Below are 23,466 nucleotides of genomic sequence, written 5' to 3' on the forward strand. Positions count from 1 at the left end.
TCCCCCTCCACGGCAGTGCTAAGGATGTCCCACTGATGGCTTAAGTTCACTCCAGAGCAGGCCTAAGCCACCACATGGATATCCCCTGAGGGCTCCCGGACTGCGAGAGGGTGCAGGCCAGGCTGAGGGACCACCCCCAAGTGCATGAATTTTGTGCACCGGGCCTCTAGTATATATAGAATAGATATGCTTCATGAGTTTTTAAATGAAAAGTACTTCAATGAAATAGGATCACTGAATTCAGAAAATGAGAAAATTTGGAAGTAATGTAGGATATGACATTCCTATGTTGATACACTAGTACATACATAAATTAGTTTGTCGTAGAAACACTACAGTACTTGTCAGCAATTTAAGAAAAGAATAAGACTGAAAAGTGAAGAAAAATTACAATATTTCCTGGTTGCCAAATGAATTGTCTGTGACATAACAGATTATTAACTTTGAATTTTATGACTAGGATCTATATAACTTGGCAAAGTCTGGAAAGGTGTTACCAGGAACTTTGCTAGATGAAATTCAAGTTCTCATATTTGAGGATCCTTTGCTAGAAACAAAATGTAACCCTCTCCTCAAGCTAGTTTTACTAAGAAGATATGCTAAGTATATTTTTTTTAAAGATAGAGACCAGATTGTTTCCTATAGTGCCTCGAAAGTACTATTCAGATTTAAGGAGAGATTACATCTGGTTATAAAGATAAGAAAAAGTTCCATGGGAAAAATAGTATTTAAAGTAAGCAATCCAGGTTAAGAACATGAGATTTGGAGTTAGACTGCTTTTTAGGTCTTGTGTGACCTTGGATTATCTTAGTTTTCTCATTAGGTAAAATGAAGATAATTTCTACTTTACTGAGTTATAAGGATAAATGAGATAATGTATGATGTACTTAGGAAACCTGGCACAGAGTAACATTTAATAAATGGTAGCACTTATTGTTACTTATATTACTATTATTGGCATTGATGACTAGGAAGGCTTTTATGAGGAAATATTCCAGGCAGAAGGGAAAAGCATGAGCTAAATCATTGAAGATCTAAAGAAAAAGAATGCTGCCCTAGCCTATGGCTCAGTTGGTTGGAGCATAGTCCCATACATTAAAAGGTTGTGGGTTCTATTCTCGGTCAGAACACTTACTCAGGTTGCCAGTTCAATCCCCAGTTACTGGAGGCAACTGATCGATGCTTTTCTCTCTTAGATCATTCTCTCTCTTCCTCTTCCCTTCCCTCCCTCTTTCTCTGTCTCTCCCCGCCCTTCCTTCTCTCTAAAAATCAATAAAAACATATCCTTGGGTGAGGATTATAATAATTGACTAAATCTTTGAAAATAAAATAACAAGAATGCTTTAGTCATTATTAGTAGGGGAGAAAGGAGAGGTTAGACTAGAACAGTGGTTCTCAACCTTCCTAATTCTGCGAGACTTTAATACAGTTCCTCATGTTGTGGTGACCCCAACCATAAAATTATTTTCGTTGCTACTTCATAACTGTAATGTTGCTACAGTTTAGAATCATAATGTAAACATCTGATATTCAGGATGGTCTTAGGCGACCCCTGTGAAAGGGTCATTTGACCACCAAAGGGGTTGTGACCTGATATGCAGGATGTATTTTCATTGTTACAAATTGAACATAATTAAAGCATAGTGATTAATCACAAAAACAATATGTAATTATATATGTGTTTTCCGATGGTCTTAGGCGACCCCTGTGAAAGGTTCGTTCGACCCCCCAAAGGGGTTGCGACCCACAGGTTGAGAACCGCTGGACTAGAATGATACTTTGTATAATAATATTGCACAATGCTCTAAAGACCAAAGTGGTCTTTATTTAATTAATGATAAATAGATTTCTAAGGTTCTTTAGTGGGGGAGTGGCATAATTAAAGCTGAATTTATAGGAAGGTGAATTTGGTAAGAATTTGCATGATGGAAGAACTGGGATAGAAATTAATGAAATAAAACTACCATTTTTAAAACTGGGTTAACCATGCCAGCTACCATACTGAGGGGCATATATACTTATATACCTATCTCCTTTAGTCTTCACTACAACCCTATGAAATAAGTACTCTTATCCCTATTTTATAGCAAGGAAACCAAGTCTCGGATTATACTGCCAGCAAGTGACAGACTTGAGGATTTGAGTCCAGATCACTCTTAACAAATCACTCTGTAACTGGAAGAGCATTTTGAAGGCCATGTAAGGTTTGCAGGGTATACACCTATGTCTTTGACTTTGCTAGTTCAGCAAACTAACTGAACTGGCTATTTTGTTTTATCAAATATTGTTTACCCCTCCTAACCAAGTACTTTTCCTGAATGGTCTACTTAGTTATCCAAATAAGCTTTCTCAAATTTACAGATAGAATTTGAAGATTGTAGCCATTGTTTTAATCTAGTCATTTTCTCCATTTCACACAATCCTTTTTGTATCTACTTAGAGAAAAGTGTATTTGTTGGCTTCCCTGGACTCATAAAACCCACAAGCTTCAGGGAGATTTTCAGACTTAAAATAATAGTATATTTAGGAATAGGAAAAAAATATAAAAGTTAGAGGGGAAAAAAGCCAGTTAATCTTAAAATTTTGACTGTATGGGCTGCTTTAAATATTAATGTTAAAATTAACTTTAAAAATCATGTGGTTTAGCTCTTTTATTTTATAGACGAGGAAACCGAGGCCCTAGGTCATGGAATCAGCCCTAATAAAATATTCTTACATTAATGATATTTAAGCTCTACTTATATCTTACAAGATTGAGGTATTCTGCCAATAAAATTGAATTTTGCTGATATTTTCCAAATTTGTAGAAAATAATTTAAGTTAATCAACAGACTCTTCTCACCTTAAGATTTGTTTATGAATGTTTTAAACATTGATGATTGCAATAAATATTAATAAAGAACTTAACCAACAATCTATGATTATTAATTAATAACTTGGATTTTTTTCTATATGTAAACTTATGATTTCAAAGACTAGTCAGTTTTTTAAAATTACTTGAATTACAAATGATTTACACTTAAACTTAACTACCAAAAGTTGAAAAGAAGTATTTGGGAATCAATGATGTGTATTTTTTAATATGCTTTGTTTTGTTTTTTAGTGGTTAACCCAGAATTAAAGACATCATATTCACAGAGACCAGCAACATCTGGGAGACATATTTTGAGTAGTTAGGAGAGCTGAGTCTTACTAAGTAATGTTCTCTGCCTTTGTTTGACATTTAATAATTTTTAAATCCTTGCCTGAGGATATGTTTATTGATTTTAGAGAGAGGAAGAGAGAGAGAGAGAGAGAGAGAGAGAAACATAAATTGATTGCCTTCATACATACCCCAACCAGGACCGAATCGCCCGTACACACCTCGACTGGGAATTGAACCCACAACCTAGGTATGTGCCTTGATCAGGAATTGATCGTGCAACCTTTTGGTGTACGGACCATACTCCACCCAACTGAGCCACCTGACCAGGGTTGCCTTTGTTGACATTTAATGTCTGTGAGCTCAGCTCCAATAGTTGCCAGTAACCAGGCAGTTAAGGTGAGAGCCAGATATAGATGGAATGTTCCACACACAGCTTCCTATATCATTAAATTTTTTGTTGTCTCAGCTTAAATATCTATAAGACAAGCATATTTAAAATTTTAGACTCGCCGAAACCGGTTTGGCTCAGTGGATAGAGCGTCGGCTTGCGGACTGAAGGGCCCCAGGTTCGATTCCGGTCAAGGGCATGTGCCTGGGTTGCGGACACATCCCCAGTGGGAGATGTGCAGGAGGCAGCTGATCGATGTTCCTCTCCCATCGATGTTTCTAGCTCTCTGCCTCTCTCCCTTCCTCTCTGTAAAAAATCAATAAAATATATTAAAAAAAATAAAAATAAATAAAATTTTAGACTGATGTTAAGGATAACATCTCATATAAAATACACTTATCTGTAATTGTTGGATCTGTATTTGTATAAAAATCAAAGTTCTTTGATGCTGAGAATTTTTCTTTAAAATTTGGTTTGATATGTGTGGCCTATAGAAGAATTACTCTCTTTTTGTAAGATCCTAATAAAATAAGACTATGGAAATTATATTTTCCTTTTTTAAATTGGAAATTATAAGCATGATTGATAATTTATTATATATGAAAGGAATTAACAGTAAGAGCAATGGGGATTTTTATCGTTTTAGAAATAATAATCACATGCTGCTATGCAGATGTAGCTGACTATAGCAAGTAGGGCATCTAGGAAACTTTTCATTTTATTATCTTTAATTTTATGGATGTTTCTTGTTTTGAAATAAATTTCACGACTGAATGAAGTTAACTGAAAATTTCAGCATTCAGCAGTTTAGGTGTTTTTTTTGTTGTTGTTGTTTTTACCTAGCAACACAGGAAGAACTAATATGGCCTACAAAGCCTTATACTCTCCCTTATTATGATTTAGAATAAATAGTAATAAAAGCTTTATATAGAAAACAAGTATTTTAAGATTGTCGATAAAAAAGAATATTGTAATTTTCCTTAAGCAGAAAAATTGTAAGGCAAACCTAACATCCTTTAAATTTAGATTTTCGTGCATAATATAATGTTGATATTTAGAGAAGGCAACATTCTGGTTAAGAGACTATGAATAATTTATGTGGCTCTGGTTATACATCATAGAAAAGTGGTTTCTAATGCCAGTGACCTAAGATGTTCTAATGTCAAAATATTTCATCTTGACAGTAGACTTTTCAGAATTCAAATAAAAATATTACATGTAATTCCATTATTTCCCAAGTGGTAAGTTTATTTTATTCTTTATCTAAAACAAAATGACGAAAGGTATTCTCCCAGTACTTTATAATAGCATTTTTTAAAAGTTAGAGGCTATGATTGTATATTTAAGGAAGTTTATGTAATAGAATGCTAGATTGGGATTTATCCTAACCTTGGTATTACTAATGAATAAAACTATTGACTCTAAATCAGGTAAAATACATCATCTTGGCCTTTTTCTTCATTTCTAACATGAGAAAGAAAATACTTCTCTAACTTTCCAGGATTTTTGTACAAATTAAATAACATTTGGAAAGCCATTCTGGAAACTCAAAGCATTATAAACAAATAATGGTACTATTTTGTGTAAGGCTTTCATAGTGTGACTTTTTAGAATGGAGAAATTTTTTTAAGCACTTTACTTTTATTGTTTATTTTACTGTCTTCTGCCCCCATGGGATTTTGATTAATCTTTCCTTTATTAGTGCTTTCTACTTCCAAGGAACTAGGGTAAGTTTTAAGAATTCTAGTCTTTACCTTTGAGGAACTTATAATCTAGTAGAGGAGAAACATGTATTTTTAAAATTACTTCATGGTGCCATTATTGGTATAAAAGTCCCCCCCACCAAGTCCCCCACATCATGGTTTAAACAAAACAATAGTGTCACTTATCTAGAGGAATACTGTCAAGTAGAACTCTGTCATAATGGAAATGTAGTACTCAATAACCATAAGAGGCTGTTGAGCTCTTGAAACGTACCTAGTGTGACTGAGGAGCTGAATACTGAAGTTCATTTCAATTTAAATAGGCATTTGTAGAATTGGGTGAGCTAGTTTCTCTCCTTCTGTCCTAAGATTAACACAGTCCTAATCAGCCATCTTCTGGTAGCACTGAGCGACATGAGGCGAGCATGCTCCCAAACAGGTTCACCAGCCCCTGATGATTCAGAGTTGAACATATATTATTCTTGTGTGTTATTCTAGTAATTCTAGTTTATGCACTCAGAATTTAAGTTATTTTTCTTTTTCTTTTTTTTTCAATAACACTACAGTTTGGACCAGAAAATCCCTTTAGGACACAGCAAATGGCTGCCCCCAGAAATATGCTTTCTGGGTATGCTGAACCAGCTCATATCAATGATTTTATGTTTGAACAGCAAAGAAGAACTTTTGCCACATATGGTAAGGTGCTAACACTTAGAGTTTCAAGTTTGACTTTATTAGAAGTGGTGTGTGTGTGTGTGTCTTTGTTTGTGTGTGTGTGAGAGAGAGAATCTGTTTTATCTTCTAGCTTTTTAAATTTATTAACCTGGATTCCCTCAAAAAGGGTATTGTGTTTTCTTATACACATCAATAAAAATACAAATGGGAAGGTTAATTAATATTTTTAACTGTCATTCTAAATCTGCTATGAATTCTGAGTACTAAATGTCTTAAAAACAGAATGTTCTCTGTTGAGTCAGTAAATGACAGGATAGATTAAGAGGTTACATTTTTTATTTTACATGCAGAGCTTATCACTGAAAAGTTTTCTATTGATCACTGAGGTCATCAGAAATAGAACGGCCACAAATTTATTGTACAAAATAATTACATCTTATCAGTGGCAAGATTTTAAAAAGTTCATGTGCATACACAAGGCTGAGAATCCTCTCAAAAAGAGGATGGTTTTTTAAGCTCTTATTAGAGTTTCACAAATCATAGGTTCTGGTCACATGCTCAGACTTGTCCTTATTTGGTGGTGCCTTTCATTTTTCTTCCTATAATCCACATCTGTAGTGTGACAGACACACTGGTGCTGCTTTCCAGATCTTTTTAATAGGGGTAGGTGAGCAAAGTACATGAGAATGTTTATGCCTGTTGTAGTTGTGATCTTCTTTATGAATAAACTACTTGTGCTGATGTTTCTTTCTCAAAAAAGTAATTGAAAAAGAAAACTGAATTTTTTTAACAGATTTAATGATCACTTTTTTAAATTGATTTTTTTGAGAGAAAGAGAAACATTGATTTGTTGTTCTGCTTATTTATGCATTCATTGATTGATTCTTGTTTGTACCCTAATCTTGGGATCAAACCTGCAACCTTGGTGCATCGGAATAGTGTTCCAGCCAGCTGAGCTACCTGGCTAGGGCTAATAATCACATCTTAAATATCAGCAATATCGTCTCTTTTTTAAAAAGTTGGGGTTTTTTTCCAGTTAGAATCCTGATAACTCCTTTCATTTAATACAATAGAATTTTTTTTAAAGTTCTAAACAAATTTTTCTGTCCTATGTATCATTAACTTCCATTATTATAAGACAGGACCAAAAAAAGTTAAGGAACAATATAATGTTTCCAGTGATACTATATAATAAGTTACTGTCATTAAAAAGTAATACAAACAAATTTTAAACATTTAAGAGAGAAGAAAAAAATATACTTATAATCTCACTGTCTGTATACAGGCAGTCCTCGGGTTACGTCAGACTCGATGTACGTCGTTTCGTGGTTATGTTGCCATCTCCCATTTATTTATTTTAAAATAAGTTCTGTCATTTTGACGTATGTACATATGTGCTTTATGTTTTTTATTATTTACCACAAGTAAAGGTCAGGAATTGTTATCTTTCTTTCAATTATTTTTTACTGTTTCACTTCATTTCTGCTGTGCATGTGCTCCATGTGAGTGATGTAGGTGCTTATGTAGTGGGTTCTGACTTATGGCGAAAATTGCATTACATCATGCAGTAGGAATGGATCTCTCTCTGACATAACCCGAGGACCTACTGTATATAAAAGCCTAAGCGACCATTACAACCAAATGGCTGGTCGACCAGTGCTACAACATGCACTGACCACCAGGGAGCAGACGCTTAACACAGGAGCTGCCCCCTGGTGGTCAGTGCGCTCCCGCAGCCAACCTCCTGTGGCTCCTCACTCCCCCGCACCAGCCAGCCAACCTGCCACGGCCCCTTCCCCCAGCCAACCAACCTCCCGCAGGCCCTCCCCCTAGCTGGCCAGTCCCCCAACCAGACGGCCAACCTCCTGTGGTGCCTGCCCTCTGCTGGCTGCCCCACCCCCCCATAGGCCTCAATCGCTGGCCAGGCCGAAGGACCCCACCTGTGCACAAATTCGTGCACTGGGCCTCTAGTACTAAAATATCTACTTTCAGCATTGTGATATTATCCCTCCAAGTCTTTTTTCATGTTTATGTTTGTATTACAGAGCTGTTATCTTTCTAAACTGAAAATTTTGCATCTCACTTTTTTATTCAATATTTTATTACAAGCATTTTCAGTGTTACTTTATAATCTCAAAGCTTATCCGTTTTAAGATCTATGTAATAATCCATTGATTGTATCATAATTTACATTATATTTTAATGTGAGAAAGTTACTTTTTAAATATTTAGTAATGCAAACATTCACTGTAAATTTAGTTGAGAAGTTTAGTACAAATGGTCTTAATTATTTATCACAATATAGTCATAGAAACTTGTTGTTAAAAAGATTGTCATTTATAAAATATTTCAGCATGGTGAGGTTATAATTGTCTTAACTGTATACCTCTAAAATCGCCTAGAAAACTTCCATTCCAAAAAAATAGGTATAAATACATTGTACTCATTGCTTATATAAGGGATCCATGTAAGTATATATGTAGCACACAAAAATCAACTCTATTGCATCATGAATTTATTATATTTTAGCCTATAATAAAATAGAGTTAAATATTTTCTTACACTTTAGAAGGTCCTTAAGCAATAAATTTAGATACCTTAAGTCTTCTTTAAAACAAAACAAGAAAAAAGTAATTAAGTTTATACCGATATCTACTTTCTTCCTTAAATTATCCTACAGAAAAAGAGTATCCATTGAAAATTATTGAATTGGCTTTAGACCTGGATTCAGAAATAGCCTTACTTTTTAAAAAAATAATATATTTTCATTGATTTCAGAGAGGAAGGTGAGGGAGAGAGACATAGAAACATCAATGATGAGAGAGAATTCATTGATCGGCTGCCTCCTACAGGCGCCGTACTGGGGATCGAGCCCGCACTGCGGCGCCCCCCCCCCCCCGCCCCTGAGGATGGAGCAGGCAACCTGAGTATGTGCCCTGAGCAGGAACTGAATCATGAGCTCTTAGTTCATAGGTCAAAGTTCAACCATTAAGCCACAGGCCAGGCTTACTTTTTTTTTTAACTAGCTGGTGTTTTTTGCCTCTCCCATTAGGAGGGGCTGGTCTATGACACAGGTTGAACTATTTAGTGAGTTTAAGACAAAAAGTGAATGTAGCTTTCCTATATTAGGCACCTATTATAAAGGGAGTGACCCGTTGCAAAGCAACATTATCATTTGTCTCCCTTGATGATAATCTTAGAACTGAGAGCAGTTTGTTTGACCTTAATAAACTAGTTAATCAATTTCAGGTTTAGCAGTCTCTCTCTCTCTCTTTTTTTTACTCCCAAGTATTAAGCAAATATAGTTTCTATTAACTTGAAAGTCATGTAATTTTCTCAATAAAGTTCTTGTCTAACTTCAGGTAGTGATTCCTTTCAGGTAGTGAGCGAAAGTGTTCTCTTGCTCTTATACATGGAATATAAGATTGAGAACTTTCATTTGCAAAGTACCAAGGAGCAAACCTTCTATCTTGAATTGGTGTTGTCTACGAGACATAAAGGAGATTGCACTTAAATTCAGTTTTACCTAAGTCTTATATTTATCACTCTATAACTCAGCTGGAGTATAAAACAAATATACTTTTTTCCCATTTTTGAATAGTCCTAGCAATGTTATAATCTAAGTGTATTATTCCTGGAAGATTGGTGCTGTACAGTACATTTAGTTTGTCACAGAACCCACCTGTGGAGTCCTTATCGGTGCAGATAATCTCATTTGCTGTATCATCCCGTACACTTGTTCTACAGTTTTGCTTTTGGCTCCCATTTATGGTATTTATCCTGACTTTTTAGACTGTCAATGGTTTGTGTGATTCTTTCATCATGTTTTCCTCCCTTTTCTTCTTGGGTTCTTGGTCTGCTCCCTTGCTGGGGGGCTTCTCAATGAGGTCTCTTCCCTTTCTTCTACGTTCATCCAGAATTTTCTCTACACCAGTCTGTGGAAGTGGAGAATAGAATTTAAACACCTTTAGTTTCACCACATTATTAATAACTTAGTTTTCACTTCAGTATCAGAAGTTCTTTATTAACCTTTTTAAATGATTTTTTAAAAATACTCTACTGAATGAAGATATCATTTACATAAAAATTTCTTGTATCATTTAGATTTCAAATTTGTTCCAGTTTTCACTGTTAAACATGTGGTAATGGCCCTAGCCGGTTTGGCTTAGTGGATAGAGCATCGACCTGCAGACCAAAAGGTCCTGGGTTCAATTCTGGTTAAGGGCCCGTATGTACCCTGGGTGCAGCTTCCTCACTGGCTGGGCCCTGGTCAGGGCTAGTAGAGGAGGCAACCAATTGATGTGTTTCTCACACATCGATGTTTCTCTCTGTCTTTCCCTCTCTCTTCCACTCTCCCTAAAAATCAGTGGAAAAATATCCTTGGGTGAGGATTTAACAACAAAAAAATGTGGTAATGTATATGTTGAATTGCAGTAAAATGCTTTTTAAAGTTTGAAAAGTATGTTTGATAAATTCTTTTTTTTAATATGATGGCGAATATCTTTGTCCATAAAACTTTATGACTTTTTCTCATTATTTTTTTTAGTATATTTTTATTATTGATTTCAGAGAGGAAGGAAGAGGGAGAATGCGATAGAAACATCAGTGATGAGAGAGAATCATTGGTCGGCTGCCTCCTGCATGCCCCACAGTGGAGATCGAGCTGCAATCTGGGCATGTGCCCTGACTGGGAATTGAACCATGACCACCTGGTTCATAGGTTGATGCTCAAACAGAGCCACGCCATCTGGGCTTCATTATTTTCTAAAAAGAGCTCTCAGAAGTAGGTCTAAGAATATAAATGTTTTTAAAGCTTTTGTTTTATATTGTCAAAGTGCTTTTCAAAAGCATTCTCCTACCTTATAGGGCCACCACCATGCACGAAGTCCTATTTCTCCTTACCCAAGATCCATATGATTGTTTTTCTTTGTTTATTTGATAAATAAAGTATTATATCTCTTTGTGAATTTATTCTTTGGGACTACTAGTAAGGTTGAAGGTTTTTCCATATAAGGGCATACCTCATTTTATTGCGCTTCACAGATGTTGTATTTTTTTACAAATTAAAGACAAGACCCTACACAGGCATAAAGATTATGACTCACTTTATTAAAATATCCCTTTATTGTCTGGAACTGAACCTGCACTATCTTTTAGTATTTGTATTTGTAACCATTCTTTTGCAAATTGTTTATAGTCTATCCTCATTTACCTATTCAGATATTGGAGTTAATTACTTAAGGATAAATAATAAAATTGATAGCCATTTCAAATAAGACTACAAATGAAAAAAGTAGATGTTAACTCCTTTAAAAAGATAAAATGGAGAATAAGCTTCAGAAAGATAGATGAGAATATTTCAGAAATAAAATGCAAATATATTCATTTATTTGAGACATAGAATAATAAAAAACGAATTGGACTGAAATTCTTTAGTGTTAAGAGTTATATCTTATTCTGTCACTAGCTGACTTCTAGTAAGACATATAGCTAAATATTTAACTTGTCTTATTTGTAAAGGAAAATACTTTTATCCCCTAATTACCCAGGGTGGGAGGCAGTAGTGGTAATGGTGATGGTAGCTATAAAGATTTTACCACAGAGGATGGAAAAGGAGGAGAGTGTAAGTTCCTTTTCTCAGGAACAAGACTATGGCCAGATGAGTCGGGGATTGGTATTTACACAGCTAACACAGGAAGGACCAGGGATTGCCTTTCCCTCTGCCTCCTACTTCATCCCTGCAAACTTAGCGCAGTGCCATTTAAAGACATAAATTTCCTTCAAGACACTCTAAATACGTTTTTATGATTGAGATGGGGATTTTTAAATTTAGGGTATGTTTAAATTTTATATAAGCCTTATCTAGTCTCATTTTTAAAAATACATCATTTACAGAACACTATTCTGTACATCAGAGATGAAAGATAAAATAACTCATGGAATTTGAACCTGTGCTTTCACAGATTCTATTCTGTAGCTGCTTTTCTGCCATCAAGCTCTCTCCTCCAGATAAGAACAAATTTTAAATACTGAAAAAATATGCAACTTAGCTAATAGCCAGGTGGTTGGTTCTATACTAAGCATATCATGAGGGTGAGATGGGCACTCACATCCTTAGCTTGTTTGAAAAGTATGTTTGATAACAAATCTTTTTAATCTTTAGCTGGGAAGTTTTAAATGTTCAACTATAGTCACTAAGATGTGCTCTTAAAAAAAAACAGGCTGGCCCAGCTGGTGTGGCTCAGTGGTTGAGCATTGACCTATGAACCAGGAGGTCACGGTTCGATTCCCAGGCAGAGCACATTCCTGGGTTGGGGACTTGATCCCCAGTGTGGGGTGTGTAGGAGGTAGCCTATCAAGGATTCTCTCTCATCATTGATGTTTCTAACTCACTCTCCCTCTCCCTTCCTCTCTGAAATCAATAAAGATATATTTTTTAAAAAATAGTCTGTTACTATTATGAATTCCATGATAGTTCACATGGGTTGTAAGCCATAGACCAGGGGTCCTCAAACTACGGCCCGTGGGCCACATGCAAATACAAATATTGTATTTGTTCCCGTTTTGGTTTTTTTTACTTCAAAATAAGATATGTGCAGTGTGCATAGGAATTTGTTCATAGTTTTTTTTTAAAACTATAGTTCGGCCCTCCAACAGTCTGAGGGACAGTGAACTGGCCCCCTGTTTAAAAAGTTTGAGGACCCCTGCCATAGACTAATTTATGATCTAGCTCTCTTTTTTGAATATGCTAGATTATTATTAAAACTGATCTTACCAAACATTTATTATACTAGCACTCCTACTTGAAAATAACTGATTTGAGTTAATATAGACTTTTCCCCCTAAGTTTCTATAAGCCACTGAGACCACATTTATGTGTGGTCTTTTATTTGAACTCTGTTTCTAGTTGAAGGAGTGTATTCATATGCTAGTTGATATCCTTCTCTTACCAAGGAAATACAAATAGTGATTTATAAAGTCGAAATATATTATTTTAAAACTGAGAAGGCAGACTATCTTTACTGAGATGGGATTTTCAAAATAAATAGCTAGATTTTATGTAGTTCGTCTTACCCTATTTTTAAATTATTCAGTAGTTTATATAATTTGATAAACTAAGCCATGTATTATCTGTTTACCAAAAAGAAAAAGAGTTTATAAACTTCTGAATATTTTTATTGATTTCAGAGAGAGGAAGGGATAGGGAGAGAAAGATAGAAACATCTATCGACTACATTCTGCACGGGGATTGAGCCCAAAACCTGGGCATGTGCCCCAACTGGGCATCAAACTGGTGACCTCCCAGTGCATGGGATGATGCTCAACCAACTGAATCATACAGGCCAGGTTGATATATGTATAATTTTAAGCTCTTCCAAAATTTAAGGCTACAATTGGATATTTTGGATGAAAGGTACCTTAATAATAATGTAATATCAATGTGCTAGCTTCATCCCATGAGATACTTCTTACTCTGCTGAAGTCATTCATGGTCCAGCCTGAGATTAATTGTTCTGAATAGAAACAAAACTCAGGAAAGAAGGATTGGTACTCAAAGTTAAGGAGAGTATTTTTGACATCTGGGGAAGAAAATGTGAAATGAGTATATTTGTATAGAATTAAAATGAATTGCAAATGGCAAAAAATGAAGTCAGTAATATCTACTTTTTTCCTTTCAGGTTATGCGTTGGACCCTTCATTAGATAATCAAGTAACTACTAAATATATTGGTTCTGTAGAAGAAGCTGAAAAAAATCAAGGTAATTTATTTGAAATTATTTATACCTATAATTACTGTATGGCAGATTGACTTTAGACAATAGGAACAAAACTGGTATTTTATTTAGCTGTTGATTCTTCTTTTAAGTTGAGACAATAGTGTTGCAGTTTAGAACTATTACAGTTTTACAGCTTTGCCACTTACTAGGTATGCAACCTTGTAGGGAAGATAGTTGTACCTATTTTGGGAAGTTGTTCTGAGTACGTGGCACATTGCCAACCTCATAGAAATTATTCAGGAAATTATAATTAATGCATAGCTGATTTTATCATTTTATTTCTCAACACTAATGTAAAGCTACATTTTAATAGCAGAAAAAATGTTATTGTGCTTGCCTGTGGAGATTATCTTTGAAGAGTTGCTTTGAATGTTGAGTTTTTGTTTTTTAATATATTTTTACTAGAGGCTCAATGCATGAAATTTGTGCAAGGGGCTTGGCCCCCGCCGTCACTGCGGCTGCGGCTGCGGCTGCCTCTGCCTTGGTGTGGCGGCCAGGGACCTCTGCCTCAGCCCCCGCTGCCACAGCTTCATCCGGAATATCCGGAATGTCGTCCAGAAGGATGTCTGGTCTAACTAGCATATTACACTTTTATTTTTATAGATTGATGTCAGAGGGGGAGAGGGAGAGGGAGAGAGAAACATCAATTATGAAAGAGAATCATTGATTGGCTGCCTCCTGCATGTCCCAACACTGGGGATCGAGCCCACAACCCCAGCATGTGCCCTTGACCAGAATCGAACCCAGGTCCCTTCAGTCCAAAGACCGATGCTTTATCCACTGAGCCAAACCAGCTAGAGCTGAAAATGTTGAGTTTTTTAATGTATTTTAAAATACATATTTGTGCTCATTCATTTTGTGTTATTCTAAGGCAAAGTGTCATATTCTAAATGCTAATTTAAACAAAGCTCATCAGCTCATTGGAACCTTTTTCATAAAAGGCTCATTAAAAAACAGAATATAGCAAGATTGAATTGCCAAGTTTTTCTCAAAAAGTGGTAAAATCCACTAATGTAGGTCTCTGATTCATTAAAAATATTGTGTCCATTGCTGGTCTTTTTTTTACATATATTAGAATTTGCAAATGTTACAGTGTTAGAAAATTTCTTTGCCCAGAACACTGAATCCCTCTTTGTATTACTTGACACATTTATATATTTGTATATCCAGCACATTTATATAGATTTTATTGTGTGTTTTTTAATAGATTTTTGGTCACATGAATAATATAAAGTAAAATTATATATATTCTGCTATTTCTTTAGAAAAATCTATATTTGTGATGTCTATTTTTTTAAATATAGGTTTAACTGTGTTTGAAACTGGTCAGAAGAAAATAGAAAAGAGGAAAAAGTTCAAAGAAAATGATGCATCTAACATTGATGGTTTCCTGGGACCATGGGCAAAATATGTGGATGAAAAAGATGTAGCCAAACCTTCGGAAGTAAGCTTTGATGTTTTTCATTGTTAATTCAGGTGTATGCTATATTGCTATTAAACCTATATTAATAAATGAGGTTTCCTTAGAGAACCAAATGACTCGTTAAAATTCTCTGCCTTGCTTAATTGAGAAAATACAGTAAGATTTGTTTTTCTTTAGAATATTTTTACTTACATTTTTTCTGACTTACTGTCTTCCATACTGTTTTATTATAATTTAATATTGAACAATTTTTAATAAAAATCACCTTGATAATGCTATTATGCTGCCGTGGTAGCTGTTCTTCTGATACTAGATATTCAGGTAGTAACTAAAGAATCAGCCTTTCTATAATTTTAGAATTGACGTAGGTTTTACTTATTTATTTAAAATTTTTAACTAAGTAACATATCTATATTTTGTGTTTCTTTTAATTCTACTATGAAGTAAAGCAATAGACCCCTACCCTTTTCCTCCCCACCTCCTAATTTCATTATGAGTCAATCACTATTCTAGGTCTGAGGTATATAGCAGTGGACAGGATCAAGAAAATCCTATTCTCATGAAATTTTTATTCTAGCTGTATCTCACATCCAATAACATGCATATTGTTATATTATATTAATATAACTCAATAACATACATATGCTACTATTTCTTTATTTTAGACTTCATCTGTCAACATCTTTGTTATTGTAGATAAAGATTTTCTACTACCCCATTTTCATTCCATAAAAGTTGTGTCACAAATCTACTGACATTGCTTATATTCTTATGACTATGTAACAACACTGTGCACTAAAATTCAGCTTCTTGTCTGGTATTAGGCTTTCTAATTGCCTTGTCCTTTCACTTGCATAATTAACGTAATATGTTAAATTTATTTTTAGGTGTTCCAGGATGGGTTTTGTATAAAATGAGTTTAAAATCATTAACTAGTACCCATTATGTGTTTAATATCATTTTATAATCTGTTGAAGAGTTGAGATTGTTATCCTGGGAGACATACTTAAAGCTATTGATTCAGCAAAAAATGGACCTCATTATAAAGAATTTATAGCCGCCTTTGGCCATGATAGGGTCCTAGGACATCATTTTAAAGTTGACTCCTTATTTTCCTTAGGAAGAACAAAAAGAATTGGATGAAATCACAGCAAAGAGGCAGAAAAAAGGCAAACTGGAAGAAGAAAAGCCTGGGGAGGAAAAGACCATCTTACATGGTAATATATTTTTTATGCTTCTTCATTTTTATGATAAACTTTCAGATATTCGCTCTGTTCTTTGTTCATATAATAGCCATTGCCCTTATTAATCAGCTGCTACATTCATTATATTAAGAATTATATTGGATATTTTGTATCCCGCCAAAATTACATTTTTATGTTCTAATAGATGATAAGAAATAGCATGATTAATGATAGTCGCAGATAATTTTTTTAGTGCTAATGAGTTTTAAAAATGATAAATAAGAAATCTGAATGGTCTAACATGTTTTTTCTTAAGATAAAGTTGACTCTCTTCAGTAGTGCTTCAGTCATTTTATTTTAACCTTTTGTTTTTAACTCAAATCAAATATTCTCCAGGTCTACTCACAGCTACTAAATTATATTTTAAAAGAATAAACTCTGTTTTCATGTGAACAGATTGGGGATTAAGATTCTTATACTCATTTTGATTTGTGGGAGGAAATGCATATACACCAAAATAAATTATAAATATTCTAGAAAATACCTGGTTCATTAATAATTAGTTATATTTTTTACAGTATGTAGTGGTTATCTGAAACTGGAAAGAATAATTTAGAACTGATAGTATTGATTATTCTAACGTTATATCACATATCAATATTTAGGTTTTTTTTTTTAAATATTTTTTTTATTGATTTTTTACAGAGAGGAAGGGAGAGAGATAGAGAGTTAGAAACATCGATTAGAGAGAAACATCGATTAGCTGCCTCCTGCACATCTCCCACTGGGGATGTGCCCGCAACCCAGGTACATGCCCTTGACCAGAATCGAACCTGGGACCTTTCAGTCCGCAGGCCGACGCTCTATCCACTGAGCCAAACCGGTTACGGTTCAAGTTCCAGTTTTTATCCCCAAGGAGTTCATTTAGCACTGTGGTCCTGCAGCCACAATAACAATAACAGCCAACGTTTATTTAGTACTTACTCTGTGCCATGCATGCTACCAAATGCTTTATTTACACTATGTCTTTTAATTCCCACAAGTTAATTTATTTTAAAGTCTGTGTTGAAAGTAGAAAAGAGAATAGAAAAGGAACCTAGAAGGGCATAAGAGAGGAAAGCAGGGAAAAATGATAGCTGGTATTATTTTTGTTTGTTTTAACTTCTTTCTTACCTTGCTTTGCTTCTGTTTCTTTGTCAGTGACTCACATGGCCCAACTATTATTTTTCCTTAACTCGCTGTAATCATACTGAATAAAGTCCTTTTTTATATATATTACTAAATCTGTAACTGAATAAAACAAGTATTGATCTTACTTATTCTCTGGGTATTTAGGAATTCCAAAATACTACCTCTAATTGTAAATAACAGCAATGATTTCAGGTAGCTAAATTTTAGCTAGTCTTGGTCTTACATCAGAGTATTATTATCTAAACCTTAAAGTGGAATAATATCTTTATAAATAAAATGGTCATTATCATTTTAAGGATATAGATTTCATGCTATGGCTTGTATTTGTTCATTGCTTTCCTTTGCCTTCTTATTTCAGTTAAAGAAATGTATGACTATCAAGGCAGGTCCTATCTTCACATACCTCAGGATGTTGGTGTTAATCTGCGGTCATCTGTGCCACCTGAGAAGTGTTATCTCCCCAAAAAACAAATTCATGTGTGGTCCGGACACACAAAGGTAAAACAAATCGGTTGTTTTTGTTTCTTGTATAATAGTAAAGCCAAAACAAAGTTTCAGCTATTGATGTGGAATATTCACTATTTCTGTTAAAGATGTAGGGAAGTCAAAATAGAGCAGGGAAGTCAAATTGAAGAAAAATCTAAGTTAGGCTTTAGAGGTACCCACATGCATCTGTCACAAGTGATGACTCAATCTTCAAGGTCATCTGGATTGGCCATGACATAAGGATTTGTGATTCGGTGTCCTATCCCCTTATGATAGCCCTGGACTTTCCTTCCAAGTTCCTGCCACAATTTGCTTCCTCTTGGGCACCAAGTCAGTGAGTAATGGGCTTGTACTAGCACCAGAGCCGCAGTCCTTTTGCTTAGGCTCTTGAGTTTATCACCTTTCAAAGAAGATTAGATGTTCTCTAGTTTATAAACTATGATAATATTTAAACTAATGAAGAGACAAGTTACTTAAAAACTTTAAATGTTGATAATCTTTGTCATCTGTGCTATTCCAAGTACCAATTTATGGCTGTTAGCAAAGAGCAAAGAAGGGAGAGGAGTGGGGGCATTAGCACTTGATTGACTAAGAATTCCTTGGGGTGGGGAAGTCAATATTAAAGATTAAAAAACAAATCTTTAGAAGTTTAGTGTCAGAAAGGGCTGCTCTTGGAATACTAATGAAGCTTATTCTGGGTGTATAATTTTTGGAATGAAGAAAAATAGTAAGTTGATTAAAAATATACTGTCCTTTCCTTGTGTAATTTTAGCTGATTTTAGAATGCTTCTGATGGATAACTGTAATACCTTTTCGTAGGGTGTCAGTGCTGTCAGATTGTTTCCTCTCTCGGGCCATTTATTGCTGTCTTGTTCCATGGACTGTAAAATTAAGGTGAGTTTTCAGTAAAAGAGTAGGAGTGCTACAAAACTAGTGCTTTGGTTAAATCTTTTTGGTTAATTATAAGTAAATTTGGATTTGTTAGGCAATCAGAGGCTAGTTATTTTCTCTTAGGCCCTATGAATGCAGCAGTTTATGAACTGCTTCCAAACATGTTGATTCAGATATGGCTCTATGGTCCAGTTGGCTAGGCTCTTTTTTACGCTTAGATAACTGATTAGAATGTAATTAATCACTTTGGCTTTAGACACATAAATGCTTAATCATTAACAATGCATTTTTATAGAGATTTTTGTATATGTAACGGAGTTCATTTGTTCCTCAGAACCTTATGAGGTAAAAAGGATACAAGATAGAAATCCTATTTCTAAAGAGTAAATAATGTGATTCATCTTTTTTGTTTTCAGTGCTAGTAGACACCAAGTAGCAGGAACACTTTGGCTTTAGACACATAAATGCTTAATCATTAACAATGCATTTTTATAGAGATTTTTGTATATGTAACGGAGTTCATTTGTTCCTCAGAACCTTATGAGGTAAAAAGGATACAAGATAGAAATCCTATTTCTAAAGAGTAAATAATGTGATTCATCTTTTTTGTTTTCAGTGCTAGTAGACACCAAGTAGCAGGAAAATTGATTTTTAGAGAAGGGGAGAGGAATAGACAGACAGAAATATCGATGAGAGAGAAACATCATCGATTAGCTGCCTCCTGCATGCCCCCTACTGCAGATCAAGCCCACTTGTGCCCCAACTGGGAATTGAACTGTTGACCTTTTAGTTCCTGGGTCCACGCTCAACCACTGAGCCACCTTGGCCAGGCTCCTCCCACTTTTTATAGTCTTGGAAAACTTCATTTTAGGCCCATGTTCTGCTATAGAATAATTCAGAAGGAAAAACTCAGTTGCCAGTGCCTGTCAACTTGAGTATAGGAGAGTCTTTTTAAAAATCTTTAATAGAATAGTTTTTATCTCTTTTGTGTCTTGTTTGTCTGGTTCGTTATGATGGTCAAAAATATCAACCCTGTAGTGTTCTTGGGACTTGGAAAGTTTTTGTTCTGTTATGTTATTTTTAATTTTTATTACTTGATTCCAGAGAGAGGAGGGAAGGGAGAGGGAGAGAGAAACATCAATTGTTTTGTTCCACTTATTTATGCATTAATTGGTTGCTTCTTGTATGTGCCCTGACCAGAGATTGAATCCACAATGTTGGCATGTCAGGATGACACTCTAACCAACTGAACTACAATATCTATAAAGGGTGATTTATTTATTTATTTTTTAATGAGAGCAACCATTTTGGCATTTGTACCTGAGAGCTTAAAATAACAGGTCAACAGTTTGAAGTAAAAAACCCTTATTTCCTTTAACTTTTACTTCTTAAAAACTATGTTAATTAAGATGAAAGTTTTCTCTTTTACCAATTAAAACAGCATAGAATACAATTTCTATCACTTCTATAAATGTTAATTAGACACCTGTTATGTGCAAGAGGCTGAGGATAAAAAGTATTAAGGCACTGTTTCTGCCCTTAGGATGAAAATTTCATTATGATTTTAATGATCAGATAAAAAGCGTTCTGGTTTCAAAGAGGAAGCATTCCTCAATAGGAAGGTAACTAGGTAAAGGGGGAGAGGGGATAGGGCATAGACTATGTCTGAGAAGAGTGAATAGAATGAATCAGCATGGTGTGCACTATAAACTGCAGTTTCATGGTTGCTGGAGCCTAAAATCTGAGAAACACAGAACGACTACTCAGTCATAAGTAAAGGACCAGGGCCTGGAGGTCCTTACCTGGTTATGCACCGGACACTGAGACTTTATCCTCTTGGCCCTTAGTGGCCAGGGAATGCCTTCTATTTTAGAGGGCTAGCAACACTGTTGAGAATTGCATTTGATGCAGGCAAGAATAAAGGTACTTTGAAGCTATTGCATAAATTCACTTCAGATGTGATGAGAATTATGAGCCTGTTACCTTTTAGTCTGGATCATCATTTTCATAATACAGCTTCATAATACAGCTTCTATAATACTTGCTACTTTGGGAAAGTTCAAAAAAAGCCTTTCAATACCAAAATGTTATAGACATGACAGTTTTAATAACACTTAATTATTTTAAAAGTAGTTCATGATATTACATCAGTAGAAACTTTTTTCTCATACTGAATACAGAAAGGAACAAGAAGAAAACAAAAATCACCTGCATCAGCTCCATCTAATTTCTGGTGATATTTTGATGAATCTTTCAGTATCTGATTTCAGAGTTTAGTTTTAAAATGTATGTGTGTGTGAGTGTGAGTCCATGAGTCCAAACAATGCAACACAGACTGGAAGCACCAAGCAATGTATTTAATGATATATAATGCCTTTGGTTAAATCCCCTGTACACACACACAGATATGCACACATATAGTCAGCATATGACTGTTGTTACTGATTGAAAACTGTCATTTTATCAGTCTAGTGTTAAATTTAATATTTATTTGTATTGTTTTTTCCCCCTAGCTATGGGAGGTTTATGGAGACAGGCGCTGTCTGCGAACATTTATTGGTAATACTTCTTTTTTCCCTGACTATAAATCTGTTTGGGAAAACGTTTAACTTTTTATCATCATTTACCATAATTTTACTGGACTAATATGAATGAAAATCTTCACAGACTTGAACTGAGTCCCGAGGAGGGAGTAAGTCCCCTCAGATAGAGAGAGAAAGGGATCTAGGAAGAGTGAGCAGCAGAAGCAAAAAGTGTCAGAAAGCATACTGCTTTGGGGGAACCACGTATATTTCAGAATTGCCAGGGTGTGGGACAATATGGTGAAAAATGAAAGTGAGAAAAGCAGCTGAGGAGGGAGCAGAGTATGGAGAACCAGGTGTACTATTAATAAGGAGTTTAGATGCTGATGATGTTTTTTTGAGGGCTCTGAGAAGCCAGACATTAAACACCTCTTGCAAGAAAGCAACATGATCAGGTTTGAAGCAACATGGAGGATGCTTTGATGGAGCAGGCCTGGAGGCAGGGAAATGAATTAAAAGGTTATTTCATTAGTCTGGATTAGAGATGGTGAGAGCCTGAATTAAAAGCAGCAGAGAGAGAGAGGAAAGAACCAAAAGTTAAAATCAGTGGAACTTAGTAATTGGATGTGAGTGATGAGTAAGGCAGGAATCTAAGGTGACTCTCAGATGACACCACCAGGATGAATGCTGGTGTCATTCACCAAGAGAGGAAACAGAAGATGATGCTGAGGTTTTGGACTCATTGAATTTTGGCTGCCCTTGGGGTTTTGAAATGAAAATGTCTAGTAAGCAATTAGATGCCCAGATGTTAAGATTTGAAGAGAGGTTAGGAATTGGATCTAAACGCATAGAAAAGGATGAGATTGAGAGAACTCCTTGAACCAACGAAGAGGGCCAAAGAGAGGACAGCTTTGTGGCAGTCTAGCCTTTTTCGTAGAGAATAGTTTATTGTCTTTGTCAGATTTTGTGTGAAGACTAGTTATGTTTCCAAATTTAACTGTATTGCATTGAAACACTATTTGTGTGAATTTTAGTGGCTCTGTTTTTAGATTGAAGTAGGAGGTGTTCTGCAATGCTGTATGATTTTAGAGCTTCGCTGCACAAGTAAATACTGTCCAAGCTGTGTAGCAGCCTGAAGATTCATGGGAAGACTCTCAGCAGCACACAGGGGAACAAAATGTCTCCTGCAGATGTAGTGGATTTGGTCCCCGTTTGTCTCCCCTGCACGGGCAGACAGTTTTTTAGTGGGAAGCTGAAAATGTCCTGCTTAGGAAGATGGTAGCAGCTCTGACTGGGACTCCTGCTAGAGACAAGATATCTGATTGCCTAATTGCTGTGACACATAGTGCCTCGCTAGAGGTCATTGGTGGTGATGGTTCAGGGCTGCTGTGTGTGGTTGCCCTGCACATTTTGCACTAATGTATTTGGCAGTCTTGGTCATGCTGGGTGATAAAAAAATATGAAAGTTTCTGCTTTCATTTAGCCATATTTTATTTATCCCTGTAACTGTCAAAAGAATTGATTGGTCTGGCAAGAATGATTTCCAAACAAAGTACCTTAAAATTAATTTATTGTCAACATGCAATCTTAAAACAAAATAGAAGCTAATATTTGTTTTCAAAAAGGCTTAGTGTCAGATTCTGAATCCATTTCTATGAAATTTGGTAATGTGATCACACAAATATGCAGTTATTGAATAAGGGCTACAATTTTCATGAACTTGAGGTTTAGGTCACTGTGTTTTTACTTCCAGGTTAGTGAGTAATCAGAGTGAACCTCCAAAATGTCACCAGTCATTTCTCCTTCATTGGCGATAATTGGCCTATTGTGTTTCCTTAAATTCTTAACTGTTTAGTCATCAGTTATATATATTACATGTTAAGAAGTTGCCATGACAGACTTTAAAAAAAAAAAAACCTAGGCTTTTCTCTTGGTTCTTACCTAAATGTTATGCATCAGAATCACCTGAGGAACTTTTGAAGGGGGAACCACCTACATTCCCAAGCCCACATAAAACCTATTCTGAGTTAGTAAATCAGGGGATGGGGTTTCAGTGATTTTTTTTTTTTTTTTTTTTTCC

The 23,466-nt window shown here is 35.3% G+C and overlaps 1 protein-coding gene across 1 annotated transcript in view; it reads left to right on the forward strand.

Moving 5' to 3' along the window:
* CDC40 (cell division cycle 40) overlaps window positions 1–23,466 on the forward strand; it is a 51,415-nt gene that overhangs the window by 13,839 nt on the left and 14,110 nt on the right. The window contains exons 4-10 of the mRNA XM_006752652.2: window positions 5,803–5,932; window positions 13,591–13,671; window positions 14,994–15,133; window positions 16,233–16,329; window positions 17,846–17,985; window positions 18,793–18,867; window positions 21,378–21,423. Coding sequence (XP_006752715.2) covers window positions 5,803–5,932; window positions 13,591–13,671; window positions 14,994–15,133; window positions 16,233–16,329; window positions 17,846–17,985; window positions 18,793–18,867; window positions 21,378–21,423 — 709 coding nt within the window. The remainder of the gene's footprint in view (window positions 1–5,802; window positions 5,933–13,590; window positions 13,672–14,993; window positions 15,134–16,232; window positions 16,330–17,845; window positions 17,986–18,792; window positions 18,868–21,377; window positions 21,424–23,466) is intronic.

Source organism: Myotis davidii, unplaced genomic scaffold (genome assembly GCF_000327345.1).
Source record: "Myotis davidii unplaced genomic scaffold, ASM32734v1 scaffold2170, whole genome shotgun sequence".
NCBI lineage: Eukaryota > Metazoa > Chordata > Mammalia > Chiroptera > Vespertilionidae > Myotis > Myotis davidii.